The sequence below is a fragment of the Helicoverpa armigera genome, chromosome 8 (assembly GCF_030705265.1).
Source record: "Helicoverpa armigera isolate CAAS_96S chromosome 8, ASM3070526v1, whole genome shotgun sequence".
Lineage (NCBI taxonomy): Eukaryota > Metazoa > Arthropoda > Insecta > Lepidoptera > Noctuidae > Helicoverpa > Helicoverpa armigera.
The window spans coordinates 7,212,119-7,227,817 of NC_087127.1; the positions used below are offsets into that span (position 1 = coordinate 7,212,119).

The following is a 15,699-nucleotide window of genomic DNA, read 5'->3' on the forward strand; positions in this document are numbered from 1 at the left end:
TTATTTATGTATCATGGAAGACTTACAGTTAAAATAACTAGGAATAACTTAAGTTTAGTTAACAGGGAGCCAATTATAGAAATATCCAAAGTAATCTCTAACCTCGTCGCTACATATTGGGCCTGGTACCAACGCTAGTAAATGACACACTCGATGTTCTGATTGAATTGTTTACCTACACCCGATGTTGGTATAACTAACGTGATTCGCGTTCATTAATGTTGCACGTATGGATTTAAAGTTCGCTGCCTGATGCCAGTTTATTCAGACAAGTCTGGCTGCTTCTGCATCCATGGAGTTTTGTAAATCAGTCTAACTAATCATCATCGGTCCCTTTCACAGATTAATGAGTCATATTGTTCTGTACAAATGAGCCAGTTTGTAAAATTACATACGTTTATTGGTAAAGAGACTTACCTATGGCAAAAAGCAGTGTGGAAGATGAAGAAGATTGTTTGTTTGTAATAGACGTAAGTTACTTCTGAATTTACAAGACTACAGGTTGCATCAAACCATAAGAAGGTTTTCAGTCTGAAACAAACTGTTGCGGACGCCGAGCCTGCAGTAGATTAGGCTAACATTTATATAATATGTGTACTTAATTTAAGAATGTTATGAGGTAATAGATTGTTGTTAAACCAAATGAATCTATAACATGCATGCTGAAATATGCTATAACTGACACTGTTGATAGCCAGATAAGCTTTGTTTAATATGTGTTTATGATTGTGACTAACTTGATTGTTACGTAATAAGATTTTGAATGTAACGGTTTTTAGTAATAATATCTGGCTGATGTAATAGCTTTAATCATTGCGCAATAGATAAGAAAGTTTATATGTGTGCGTAAAAGGATAACGGTCATCAGTAACTTTCCATAACTTTCACCAATGAGCATGCTTAGTTTAATCAAAGAGCCCCCTCGTGTCGAGTAGCGGGACTGAAAAGGTCAGGCGTAAGTCGTAAAATTATAGCTAATTGGTCAATGTAAATTGCAACCCGTCCGGTACCCCTACGACTTGAGACCTTAGAATATTGTATAAAGATAGAGTCATTTTTCGGAGAAATTGTAGTCGACCCACAGTAAGCAAGTAATGCTCGTAATAACCAGTGCTCAGTGAAAATAGTGAAAGTACTAGGGTAAAACCTATGCCCTAAAACCCTTAAAATTGTTATAAATCTATGTGCTAATAATTGTGTTCTATAAAATCGTGTAAATTGTGTTATAAAACTGTGTAAACTGTACTTTAAAACTGTGATAAACTTATGACCTAATAGTGTTAAACTTGTGACCTAACTTAGTGTTAAAACTTATACCCTAACTTCTTTGTGTTTTAAACTCTAACTTCATTGTGTTATTAAATCTCTATTGTGCTAAACTCTATTGTGTTCAAACTATTGTGTTTTAAATCGTTATAACTTTGCTGTGATAAATCTCGTAGTGTTTACAATCGTGTGTAATATAATAAAGTCGTGTAAACTAAAGAGTAAACTTAATGTAAACCAGTGATAACATTGTGGTGATAAATAAAAGCCGTGTAAAAGTGTCGCATTCGTTTATTATTTAAAACAAGTCCCTGTGGCAATACATTCGCGTATAACTCTAACCTATACAGTCCACTCAGTGTTTCGGGAGTTATCGCCGCCGTCGAATGTAACCGCCGCAGTTTTGGTCCTTCGAGCCGGATCTCGAGGTCGTGACCAGCTAGTGTAAATCCGAACCGATAGTGCAGTGAACGTTGAGTGAAGTGATTACGTGTGTGCCGTCTACCGATCGCGATGGTTATCACACGTAGCCAGAGTGACTTGACGGAGTTGGAGGAGCAGAGGCGGGCCTCTGAACGACGAGACCCGGGCCTGCTCGCATCGCTGCAGCGTCGGGAAGCGGAGAGGATAGCTAGGGAGCGGATGCGTCGCCTCTCCATGGACCCGCCGGCATCACCGCAGGTAGAACAATCCACTTTATTAGCCACTGAGCATGCTGTCGCTGGACCTTCATCTAGGTCAGTGAGGTCGACTACCAGCGCGACCACGCGCTTAAGGCTTGCCGAGTTAGAGGCAGCTGAAAAGCTGGCTGCTCTCACCCGTCGAGAGCTGGAAATGGAAGCTGAGCTGGTGAAAAAGCGGCTTGCCGCTGAAGTATCTGTAATTCAGGACGATCAGGAGAGCGTGCAGGACGAGGCCCTGCACGATGATCACCAGCACCAGCATAATAAGGTAAGCCAGTGGCTGAATACCCATACCCCCGCTGCACGGGGGGAGGGGGCCGCACATACTGCGGAAGAACACAGACCAGCGCGAGATGAACGGCCGCGGGAGAGGTCGCCGTCTAGAAATAGAAATAGTATAGATCAACTTGCTGTAACATTGGAAAAGATGGCGCGCCCTCGGCTGAGGCATACGGACCTGCCGGCGTTCTCTGGAACGGTGAGTGAGTGGCTTGCATTCAAGGCAGCCTTCAATGATACTACCAATATGTATACAGTGTCCACGGCTGAGAACCTTCAGCGGCTCAGGACGTGCCTCAAGGGCGAGGCACGGGAGGCGGTAGCAGCACTGCTGCATACAGCAACTGATCCGGCTGTAATAATGAGAACGCTGGAACAGTGTTTTGGTCGGCCAGAAATGATTATCGACAAGGCGCTGGACGAGTTGAAACGCGTGCCGCGGCCCGGATCTTCGGCGGCAGAGTTAAATAGCTTTGCAGTTAAGGTACAAAATACAATATGCACACTCAAAGCCATTGATCGTCGCGGATATCTATATAATCCGTTACTTACAAGGGAAATTTTGGAGAAGCTGTCACCACACCTGAGATCGAGATGGTGTGACTTCGCCTGCGATAACGAGGGTACTGCGGAGCCAGAGATATGTAGCCTAGCACGTTTTTTGATGCGCGAGGCGGACAGGGCGCTGAGATATACTTACTCAACAGTAGCGAGCGCCTCGACTGCCGGTCAGAAACGGGAGGTCCGGCCTGCAGCATCTAAGTTCCCAGTCGCCGGCAAGAAAAAGCAAGGTGCAGTATATGCCGCTATTGAGACAGCGGCCGATCAATGTTTCCTATGTAAAGAAAACCACGCGCTGACACAGTGCCCCAAATATAAGGCCATGGATATAGGCCAGCGCTGGGAGTTTGTTAAAGAAAACGGCATTTGCTTTAAATGCGCCGTCAAGAAACATCGGCGCATCTTATGCCGGGCAAAGCCGTGCGGCCAGAACGAGTGCCGCCGGCCGCATCACGTGACCTTACACTCCGATCCTCCTGCCAAGAAGGAGGAAACAGTCACACCCAAGACACAGGCGGAGGAAGCAGTAATGTCGGTAGCCAACCGAGCCGCCGCCGACAATAGGGCCGTCCTGTTGAAGATGTGCCCCGTGGTCATAGGAGGACCACGGGGGGAGGTAAGGACCCACGCGCTCCTCGATGAAGGAGCAACTATCACATTAATTGACAGCAGCCTGGCAGAAAGTATTGGCGCAGAAGGCACCGTGCGGCCACTGCACATCTGCGGCGTCAACATGTCCTCGCAGGAGGAGGACAGCCAGGTGGTCACCATTAAGATAAGAGGGGTGGGCAAGGAGTGCTCGCCCCACCAGCTTCAAGCAAGGACAATTAAGGATCTGAAGCTGCATCAGCAAACAGTGCCGGCGTCGCTGCTTGGTTATAAGCACCTGCGGGACCTGCCGGCAAATGAGGTTTGTTACGCGCCTACACGTCCAGGAGTATTGATTGGAACGGATCACTGGGAACACATTGTCTCGCGAGAACTCCGGGTCGGAGGTCCGAACCAACCTGCTGCATCAAGAACACAGCTGGGTTGGGTGGTGCATGGAACAGCACCTCGGACGCTCGTGGCCACTGAAGGTGGAGTGCTACATATTCATGAACGAGACATGAAAGGTGATAATCAACTTCATGAACTTGTGGAGGCGCATTTTAAAATCGAGGCCCTAGGTGTCACTCACAAGCCAAGAGTGAGCGACGCGGACCGTCGAGCACAGGCCATCGTGGAGGCCACAACCACAGCCATCGAGGGCGGCTACCAAGTGGGGCTGCCGTGGCGAGAAGACGCAGTGTCCATGCCGCCTAGCTATAAGGCGGCACTACGAAGACTGATCAAAATTGAACAGAAGATGGACGCCGCGCCTGAATTCGCGGTGCAATATACATCGCAGATAGATAACCTACTGGATAAAGGTTATGCAGTGCCATGCGACGGGACGGAGAAGGCCAGCCCCAAGTGCTGGTACCTTCCACACTTCGCGGTGCAGAACCCAAACAAGCCAGGTAAGCAAAGACTTGTGTTTGATGCAGCAGCCCGAAGCAATGGTGTGTGTCTTAACGACGCACTCCTGGAAGGCCCCGATTTACTGCTCTCCCTCCCAGGCATTATATTCAGATTTCGAGAGAAGGCTGTGGCCATCACAGCTGATATCCAAGAGATGTTCTTGCGTATAAAAATACGCCCCGAAGATCAGCCAGCTCAGCAGTTCCTCTGGAGAGGAAAGGACAGGAGCAGCCCGCCTCGAGAATACAAGATGACAAGTATGATATTCGGCGCGGCGAGCTCTCCATTCATGGCGCATTATGTGCGCAACCACAATGCTGAGCTGCATGGCGAGGAGTGCCCGCTGGCACTAGACGCCATCACACGCCATCATTACATGGACGATTTGGTGGTAAGTTATGATAACGCCGACGAGGCACACACTGCAGTACAAGAGTTACAGAAAGTACACGCCGTCGCCGGGTTCACGCTAAGAGGATGGAGCTCCAACGATCCAGGAGTTCTGCGCAGCGTACCTTCAGAGCTGCACACTACTGCACCTACACAACTGGGTGGTGAGTTGCCTGCCAGCAAAATATTAGGCCTATACTGGAGCGCTGAACGTGACGAGCTCGGGTTCAACACTGCAATGAACCGAGTGCCAGCCGAGGTGCGCAACCGAAAGCGCGCACCAACGAAGAGAGAGGCTTTGAGCGCAGTCATGTCAATCTATGACCCGCTTGGGCTTCTAAGTCACTACACAGTAAGGGCGAAGATTATCCTTCAGAACCTATGGAGGCTCCAAATGTCTTGGGACGACTCCATTCCACAAGAGGACAATGAACAGTTCTCGGAATGGTTGTCGCAACTGTCAAACCTAACCGATTTAAAGCTGCCCAGGTGCTACGAGACAACCCACCATGATGAGCGTGAACTGCATGTGCTGTGTGACGCCAGCGAGCAGGCATACGCTGCTGTGGCGTACTGGCGGATGCCGAACAAGGACGGCGCCGCAGACGTCGTGCTGGTCGCTGCCAAGGCCAAGGTGGCGCCGCGGAAGGCGCAGACCATACCGCGCTTGGAGCTGCAAGCCGCGGTCATAGGGGCCAGGCTAGCCGAAGCTATAAGAAAAGAGCATCGGCTTAACATAACAAGAACCGTCTACTGGACGGACTCAACCACAGTCGTGCACTGGATACAGCACGACGCGCGGCGATACACGCCCTTCGTCGCGCATCGCCTCGGCGAGATCGCCGAGCTAACTTCAAAGGAAGAATGGCGTTGGCTTCCAACGCAACTTAACGTGGCGGATGACGCCACACGTTTAACTGACGCACCCATTGGTGCAAGTGATAGATGGTTTCAGGGTCCGAGTTTCCTCCAGAGCGGCGAGCACTGCTGGCCTTGCCGAGCCAGCCCCGAAGATGACGACGAGCACGAGACGCTGCACGTCGCCGAGGCCCCTGCAAGCTGGCTGCCTAACCCAGCCCGCTTCTCCCGCTACAACGTGCTGGTGAGGGCCACGGCGAGGGCGCTCTTGTTCGTTGACAAGTGTCGGCGCGCCGCCACCACGCTCGAGCTCCGCCACATTGAACGAGCGGAGAAGGAGCTGCTGCGACGCTCCCAAGAAGAGAGCTTCGCGGACGAGATGGCGCGCATGCAGTCGGCGCGTCCCCTGCCACGGACGAGCCGGCTGTACAAGCTGGATCCCGTCATGGAGGACGGGCTACTCCGGGTGCGAGGCCGCATCGAGGCGGCTACTGCACCAGCCGAAACCAAACGGCCAGTCATACTGGACGGCCGTCACCCACTAACTAAGCTTTTAGTACAGAAGGAGCATTGTGCTGCGGGTCACGCCAACAGGGAGCGCGTGACCAACGACCTGCGGCAGCGCTACTGGGTGCTGCGACTGCGCCCTACCGTGCGCGCCGTCGAGGCCAGCTGCGCTTTCTGCCGGCGCAGACGCGCCGTGCCCCGGCCGCCAGCTACAGGCGACCTGCCCCGTGCCCGCCTGGACCCGTTCCACCGCCCGTTCACCAACTGCGGGGTGGACTACTTCGGGCCCATGAACGTCAAGGTGGGCCGTCGCCGAGAGAAGAGGTGGGGCGCGCTCTTCACGTGCCTGACGTGTCGCGCTGTCCACCTTGAGCTGGTGGCTTCCCTGTCAACGGACTCTGCCATCATGGCGCTGCGCCGCATGGCTGCGCGCAGGGGATGGCCGAGCATCATGTACTCCGACAACGGCACCAACTTCAGAGGTGCCGACGCCGAGCTTCGAGCAGCATACAACGAGTGGTTGCCGGCCCTGAAAGAAGTAGGGCTGGCGGCCAAGATGGAGTGGCGGTTCATACCGCCTGGCGCGCCGAACCAGGGAGGCGCCTGGGAGAGGATGGTGCGAACCGTCAAGTCGGCTCTCGGCACCACGCTCCACGAGAGGGCGCCCTCCGAAGAAGTCCTGCTGACCCTGCTGACTGAGGCAGAGTTCGCAGTCAACGCGCGCCCCCTGACTCACGTGAGCGTGAATCCCCTCGACCCCGAGGCGCTCACCCCCAACCACTTCCTGTTGGGCTCATCAACGGGCCTGCCCACTACGGGCCCATGCGACGAGGCGGACCGCAGAACCTGGCGGGCCGCTCAAGCGCTCGCTGACCGGTTCTGGGCGCGCTGGGTGCGCGAGTATCTACCCTTGCTCGCGCCCCGAGGCGAGCCCCAGAACAACGAGCGACCACTGCAGACCGGCGACGTGGTTCTCATCGCCGACGGGACGCTGCCGCGTAACGTCTGGCCGATGGGGATCGTCGAGCGCACACATCCTGGACCTGACGGCGGCATCAGAGTCGCCGAGGTGCGGACACGAACGGGAGTCTTCCGGCGCCCAGTCAGCAAGCTCGTCGTCCTCGTGAAGGAGGAGGCTACGCGTGCTGCGCCGGGGGGAGAGCTGTTGCGGACGCCGAGCCTGCAGTAGATTAGGCTAACATTTATATAATATGTGTACTTAATTTAAGAATGTTATGAGGTAATAGATTGTTGTTAAACCAAATGAATCTATAACATGCATGCTGAAATATGCTATAACTGACACTGTTGATAGCCAGATAAGCTTTGTTTAATATGTGTTTATGATTGTGACTAACTTGATTGTTACGTAATAAGATTTTGAATGTAACGGTTTTTAGTAATAATATCTGGCTGATGTAATAGCTTTAATCATTGCGCAATAGATAAGAAAGTTTATATGTGTGCGTAAAAGGATAACGGTCATCAGTAACTTTCCATAACTTTCACCAATGAGCATGCTTAGTTTAATCAAAGAGCCCCCTCGTGTCGAGTAGCGGGACTGAAAAAGGTCAGGCGTAAGTCGTAAAATTATAGCTAATTGGTCAATGTAAATTGCAACCCGTCCGGTACCCCTACGACTTGAGACCTTAGAATATTGTATAAAGATAGAGTCATTTTTCGGAGAAATTGTAGTCGACCCACAGTAAGCAAGTAATGCTCGTAATAACCAGTGCTCAGTGAAAATAGTGAAAGTACTAGGGTAAAACCTATGCCCTAAAACCCTTAAAATTGTTATAAATCTATGTGCTAATAATTGTGTTCTATAAAATCGTGTAAATTGTGTTATAAAACTGTGTAAACTGTACTTTAAAACTGTGATAAACTTATGACCTAATAGTGTTAAACTTGTGACCTAACTTAGTGTTAAAACTTATACCCTAACTTCTTTGTGTTTTAAACTCTAACTTCATTGTGTTATTAAATCTCTATTGTGCTAAACTCTATTGTGTTCAAACTATTGTGTTTTAAATCGTTATAACTTTGCTGTGATAAATCTCGTAGTGTTTACAATCGTGTGTAATATAATAAAGTCGTGTAAACTAAAGAGTAAACTTAATGTAAACCAGTGATAACATTGTGGTGATAAATAAAAGCCGTGTAAAAGTGTCGCATTCGTTTATTATTTAAAACAAGTCCCTGTGGCAATACATTCGCGTATAACTCTAACCTATACAGTCCACTCAGTGTTTCGGGAGTTATCGCCGCCGTCGAATGTAACCGCCGCACAAACTATGTATTTATTCAAACACAGAGGTACTTCCAAAACAACACACACAATATGACGAGCATGCTGAGGTCGGAATATGCGGAAACTATCTCCCAGTTCACCGATATACTATTAGTTCAGTAACCCTTTTACTCAGTGAGGTTTTACGAGCCACGCGGTAGATAATCCAGCAAACATTCCGTTTCCTTTTACTGCCAGATCAACGTGCAAATGTAGTCAAATCTCGAGCATCAGTCGCTTCACGCAGGCAGGGAATTCCATCCTCTAGGTGTCGGCATATAGAACGGCAGACAATCAGAAATCGAATGCCAATCACGATAAATAAAAACAGTTTCCCCTAAAGCCCTTTATCCTGAAAGTTACTCGAGTCGACACACACGAGTAATGGCACAGTAATTCGTTTTTGATGTCTGTCGCGTAATATATGGCGTGCTAATCAAAATATATTGCCGACTCCTTTATATTGTGCCGTTGCATGCTCCCATTGTGATACTTGGCTCTTGGCACTTGGCATTTGACGCTTAGTGACACGTGGCGTGTCTCTGACGAGTTTAATAGCTTGTTCGCAGCTTCTCATATGTCTTTTCATTTCATTTGTGACGGCGAATAAAGTTGCACGCATATGAAGAAAACTTTATCGAAAACTATCAATCTAATATTTTTAATAAAGCAATTCGTATTTATTCTGTGGTTTCATGTTGCATTAACACCAATAAAGTGTGTTAATGCTTTTACCTATAGCAAATTTAAAGGGGGCGACCCCTTTTAAGGAAGTGTCGCGCGCCCCCAATAATTTAATTGTGTGTTCATAAATGTTGAGTCAAGAAGTTTGATCGAAGTAAATAAGTTTACGGTGCACACGGTACGACTGCTTAAATATACCGATAAAGTGATATGGAGTATTTGTTTGTCATATCAAGAGTTTAATTATTGTGTTTATAACGTACCTATACGTATCGAAAGAGTAACTTTTAACTCAATTACAAGTTGTACTATAAATCAATCGGTGGTGGAAAATCTCGTATAGTTGTGCGGGCGGTGTGCGCGCCCTAAGCGCCCCTTGCCGCACGCCGCTCTCCGCTTGCCGGCTATTTTTGCGCAGACGTAACGATTGGCGACGGTAGCGCCAGCGGAGGAAACTCAAAGCTTTTGACAGGCGGCTAAAATGGCCGCGTGAACACGCGATCTGCCACGCTGAAGTCGCTACGTACGTCACACGCGAAGTTGTTACTTAACGCCGGCCCAGTAAACTATGTTATAGTGCTTTATCGGTCTTTCGCTTGCTAATCGTTCGTAAAATCTATCGCAATGGCTCTGCACCTCGAGACTGCGTTGCAGCGCAAGTTAAACTTCAAGATGACCACGGTAAGTGCATGCCGCCCGCCGCGCCGCGTATCGATCGCAGCCCGCGTGGTGCGAACATATGGTGGCCGCTACGATCTCGTAGCACCGTATAACCTACGAACTACGTCACGTGAAGCCTACTAACGTATCCGCCTTGATTTTACGTATGAACGCTAATGTTATTATGACACAATCAGCTCCTTATTATTGTATTGTACAAGATCGCTGTATGAGCGCGTAAATAGGTAAATAAACACTTGTAGAGATACGTGCTACGCCGATGTCGGGACCTCAAATATACTGCTTTTATACGGAGTTCTTCAACTTATTTGCATATTTTAAGTAGATTAGTTATGAGTTAGTAGTTTTCAGTAAACTTTTATGCTATTGAAGATCAAGTTACCTCGTATAAGAAGTAGGTTTTGCCGGCACGCCGGTAAGGTACTTATGTCGACCGGTATTGGTCTTTAAATAGTTTATCCTATTAATAGAAATAGGTACTGGATTTATAAATACATTTTGATGTTTTAATTAGATTGGGGAAGGTAAGCGGGCGCTTCGGGTACTATGTAGGTACCTACACCTGTGTGTATGTATGTAGGCGTTTGTGCAGGCTGTAGTGCATTCTGGAAATTAGACCTCGGTTAACGCCTACAAGGTCTGAAAAGGTCATACATCACTGTTTGCTGTTTGTTCAAATAATACATGAAAAGGTCGTGTTTTACTTGACTGTTTACTTACCTAGTTAAAACGTTTAAGCCATATGATAACTTTATGGAATTGTTTTATAACTTTAATACTTTCTATATTGTTAGGGACCGTCCGTTTTGATTAGTACGAAAGTCCTGGTTTACTTAACTTTTCTAATGACCGGACATTTATCGATGTTTATGTAATATATTTATTCATTTTTAATAATAAAAAAAATATAAGTTATTTAAAATTATAAGTTACTTATGTAGGAGTTTATTTTCGAACTCCAACAAAAACTTTATCAGTCTTTTGATAAAAATATCGATACTTATTAAGTTACGATTAAGTATTGGCTACGAAATCCTTTAAACACGAAATCTATATGGATTTCTAATATTTGTATAATGCAATTCACAGATCAGTCAGGCATTTTTGTAAATATCCATGATAATCCTCTTATCTTTGTAGCTTGAACGATTAATTAGCATATTGTTTTGGATCGAGATTACTGGGAACGAATTTATCACATGCCAAGCCAGTTTCTACAATTACTTACTTTTAAGTAATTGGAAACGATAAAAAAACTGTTTTGAATATTTTTCCTGCGATACCGGTGACTTTTTCAATTTGGAAAAGTTTTTGTAGGTCTGTATCTACAGTTTAAGAACCAACTTTAATTTGTTGCAATTTTCTTCGAATTCACGTGATGTGCGATTAAAGGGAACAGATTTCTAACTACTTATATTTTTTATATCACTAACGGGAAACACACGATTTGATGCGTCTGAATAATAGAATGAAAGTGATAGAAGGAAAAATGAAAAGTTTACTGACAGATATTGTACCTATTTAGGCTGCTTTATGTATTCAACTGTAATCGATACCTACTTAAATACGAAGGTATAATAATCCTATACCAAAAACCTGTCATCACATCATCCATTTATTATAAGAAAACAATGTAATAAATATATGTCTGCGGCCTAAAAATGAGGCGCCTAAATGGGCGCTTCGTAGATGCTACAAATAGGCGCCGTTGAGTCAGAATGGCCGTGCCCTGCATACATCTACTGCCAAACACATAACAATGACTACAACTCAAATAAATTCTCTTTACACCACATAGGTGTGTAATTAAACCTTCCTTTTACTACAAAAACCCGGTATCGGCGTTTTCATTACAAGCGAAAACTCATCAAAATGTTTTCCTCTCTTTTGTACTTATTTTCTTTATGTCTGTTTATTTTTTATTTGTACAACCTGAGTAAAGTAAAACAGTTTTAAATTAAGCCACAGAAATGTCGGGCTTATCCTCTACAGCTGAATTAGATGTACCTACAACATAATTAAAAACTGAAATACGGTTGTGTTTTAAAAAGAGATTAATTTAGCGTCCATCTTCTGTGTACTTTTTTTTCTTTTTTGGGGGACATAAAACGATGAACTATATGTAAATTATAACGTTAAATGTATTTTATTATCTAAGTCAATAACTAAACCTTAAATTACTGTAATATTCATGAAACATTTTCAGTACCTATGTCTGCACAAAATTATTTTATTAATAAATTGTCATGAGAACTAGCAGCGCATTTCCTCTGGTCTGGCCTATATTTCGCGAATCGCGATAACAACAATAAATAACATTATGAATTCAAATAATGCTCATTTATCTATAACAACACGTGCAAAATCCGACGCACATTATACAATGTGGGGCTGACATAAGACGATCTACGAGCCTCATTTTAGCAGTGCGTCGCACACTTACATTCCGTTCCCTTAAACATGCGCGTGTGTTAAATAAAACATTAATCTCTACTAATAGGATGTTACCGTTGGAGGCTTTGCGTTCAGTTTAAACGCATTACGTTTTATTACTTATCTGTAAATCCCCGCGCAGCTCGGGCGCACACGTTAAGGTGGCTAGTCATGTGGAACGGAACGGAAGGGTCGCACTCCTTACACTAAATGACGCTTGCCTAAGACTCTTTTTGAGTGAGAAATACGTAACGTTATCAAAAGGTTAGTGAAATATTGATGGCAAATACAAAAAATGTCGAGCCCTAATAAATGGAGATTGATTTAAAATATCTCAGGTAGTAAACCAAATAGGTATACGTATTTGGTACTTATACTTATTTGAACTTATAAGGCTTTGTCAATACGTCCGACTTCCGAGAAGCACTGAAAATATTATGACTCAGAAAGTACTTTATTTGCTGGTTTCAGTGGCATATTGATTCCAAGTATCTGAGTGATGCCGTGTTCCCAGAAAATTAGTATCCGGAAAAGGTTCCAATTTTCTTGTTACGTTTCCCGGTAACCTTTAACTAACTGGTTTAGTTGGAGCTCGGGAGCATCTGATGACAGCGGTAGAGTAAAATACAAAAATCCTTTCTATTGACCCTAAGTGGCTAAGGGATCATGAAAAATGAAAGAATTATATAGTAAAAGAATTTCTTGAATATTTTCCCTTCCCGCAAAAAGGCCGGCTGCCTCTAACTTGGTCTTATCTATTGAAATATGTAAGTATTAATATTTATTATGTGCCTCCTGGACATAAAAATAGTTTTCTACTTATCTATTGATTATTAAATTCACAAGATTCATGGTGTGTCAAAAAGGAGAGATAAAAATATGGTGTAGGTAGATTTCGCATTCTGGCTTCTATTAAATAAATTCAAATAGCAGATTTTGCTAAACATAAATACTTAAGTGATAGGTAGTACCTACACGCAGATCTGTGTAATAAACCTGATTTGATCAAAAAATCAAAGGTTACAATGTAATTGAATATCTTATCAAAATCTAGATAAAATACAAGAATAAGCTATGAAGATAAAATTCGCGAATTCAATAGATAGTATTATCAGTCATATGTTTTGAGATACAACCTTCCCAATGTCAAGATAAATAAAGGAGATGGCCAAAAAAACACCCAGAGTCGACAGGAACTTCATATGTATGATTGGATTCAGTATAATTTGTGGATTTTAAAAAGTATTTCAAATCATCTAAAAACCATGGGGTTCTCTTTTTATAACGTTTTTTCGATCAAGATTTTAGTTCACAAAAAAGTTTACTTTTACTGTTTGATGTTCGTTAGAAGTTGAATGCAGACTCGTGATTGGACCATTGGACCGTTTTGCATTGCTACGACATTTGTTATATTTGACAATGTCACATGGCGCGATTTTCAAAGACAATTTCTCCAAAAACATTTCATAGCCAGTTGTGAAGGTTGCATGTAACTGCGAAACCTCTCCAAGTAGGTAAGGTCGGTGCTTAATCGTATCTGGAGTGGTTAAATACAAGACCTTTTAATCACCAGGCCAACTCTGAAACTATGGGGTTATTACTAGTGGCTTGTATAATGTTAGTTTAATTGCTTTTTTATGTCCCTTGATGTTAATATTCTTTAAAATCAACATATATTCAACATAACCTATTTTTGCGATATTATGAAATAGCTCCTATATCCCATGGATTTCAGTCTGGATTTTTTGGCACCATCAAAGGTCTATCATAAAGAACCTATTGGTAACCATTTCATTGCTGTCGATTCTGGGTTTTTTTTCTATGAAAATTTGGCCATCTCCTTTGTACGTATATGATAAAACATCTTATGTGATTCTTCACGTAAGTAAGAAATAATCCGCTGACACTCTAAATTCCTTACGAGTATTTACAGCAAACCTATAAATTGTAAAGATTTTTACCTGTACTTATTTATTTATTTATTATTATTTTTTTTTTATAGTTAAGAGAATGTATTTATTTTTATAATCTATTTCTACAATGTACACACTATACATATATACTTATTTACACAACAAAAGAAACCTGTACTTTGGTATATAAATTGTTCGTGCCGTTTCCTTATGAACGTTACTTCAGGTCTGAAAAGATTTCCTTTCATAACTGTTGTTCGTTCACCCCAAAAGTATTTAAAAATGAAGCGATGTTTTGTAGGTTTAGGCGCAAATAATTGAGGTCGTAATTTTCACATTAAACGTAGTACTTCGTAAGTCGATGTATCCCATCATCAGTAGATCCTAAAGGTCTTATATTATATATAATTACACCTTTTATAACTAATTTTATAAGACCTGGATAGCTTTGACAATCTTGTAGTTTTTTTATTCTTATAAACTGGTAACACTTGTGACACAGCCGAATAATCGTCAGATACGACAGCCACGACTAATACGACAGCTGATCATTGATATCGGTAACTTTTTGCCGTGAGAGCGTAACAGACAGATTGGTATACTTAATTAATTATTTTCCGGTATATAATAATATGTAATACTTTAAAGCTACCAAGTAAAATGATGACACTTAAATAAAATCCTCCAGGTATTAAGTAGTCTAATGAAGTCTAGTGCTTACTATACATATGCAAGTAACTAGCTACGTATTAGCACTGCATGAATAGATTCCGATACAAAAGGAACGTGTTGTTATCTCTGGCATTCCACTCCTCTGCGGTTTACCCACACAAGTTTAGTAACTTTTGAATACCATAGACGGAAAGTATTTTTGTTTAACCATGTAATGGTTGGAGTTATTTTTAATATCGCGGAGAATCCACTTTGTCACTTTTATTGTATAAACAAGCGTAAAGGCTTTGCCTTCTGTACCTATTCATATTGTCATTTGATTTGAAACTGTCTTTAAAATTTTAGATGTATTGAACTGGACCGCATGAAGTTTAAGCAAATTATACTTATGTGAAAACAAACCTCTGTGCTGTTCTGGGATATGCACGTTATTTTTATAGGGAATTCTACTAATACGGTTCACTTATACCTTACTTTTAAAATGTTGGACCATTCGTATTTAATCACAGCTGCCTAGCTTTTCGTAGAATAAACGTGCTGTTTGAATACATTTCTCCATGTTTCCGATACTCATAAAACCCATTATCACATCATAAATGCATAATCTATCTATAAAATCGACACTTAATGAATGCCAAACGAGAATATAATGTCAAAGAGGAAATGAATAAATATTTAGCAGTCGCAGCAGTGAGTCGGTGTAACATCACAGTTCGGCAGTGCTCGTTGGTAGAAGCCGATTAGTTCGTTCGCGAGTCTCTTGGCTGCAGTACTTAGCTACTTGTTTGTTGTTCTTAATGAGCACTGCCAGCCAACTTTGGGCTGTTTTCGCTTCAATTAAGACTAAAAACATGACCAAATGTTGTCGTTTGGTCGCTAACTTGACGTTTGTCGGCGCGACGCTTCACAGAGCTCGAGTATTAAATTAAATATGTATTGTGTTTTTATTTACTTGTTGGTGTACATTGTAAAGTCTCAT

General features: G+C 43.6%; 2 protein-coding genes across 9 annotated transcripts in view; both read left to right on the forward strand.

Annotated features, from left to right (window-relative positions):
* Positions 1-1,779: 1,779 nt before the first annotated feature.
* LOC126054738 (uncharacterized) lies at positions 1,780-7,236 on the forward strand. The gene has a single exon (XM_049841369.2). It carries the CDS (start codon positions 1,780-1,782, stop codon positions 7,234-7,236), a length of 5,457 nt encoding a protein of 1,818 aa, XP_049697326.2.
* A 2,242-nt stretch (positions 7,237-9,478) lies between these two features.
* Positions 9,479-15,699, forward strand: part of LOC110374782 (protein alan shepard) — a 105,552-nt gene continuing 99,331 nt past the window's right edge. For 3 of the 8 annotated variants that reach the window (XM_049838496.2, XM_049838498.2, XM_049838501.2), the window contains exon 1: positions 9,480-9,702. In XM_049838496.2, coding sequence (XP_049694453.1) covers positions 9,646-9,702 — 57 coding nt within the window. In that variant the 5' untranslated portion in view covers positions 9,480-9,645. Of the gene's footprint in view, positions 9,703-15,699 lie in introns of all 8 variants that reach the window. The other 5 variants (XM_049838497.2, XM_049838500.2, XM_049838502.2 and 2 more) reach the window with 3 other exon arrangements.

Excerpts from the sequence above, each read along its gene's own strand:
- LOC126054738 (XM_049841369.2), top strand. The coding sequence starts at position 1,780 with ATGGTTATCACACGTAGCCAGAGTGACTTGACGGAGTTGGAGGAGCAG.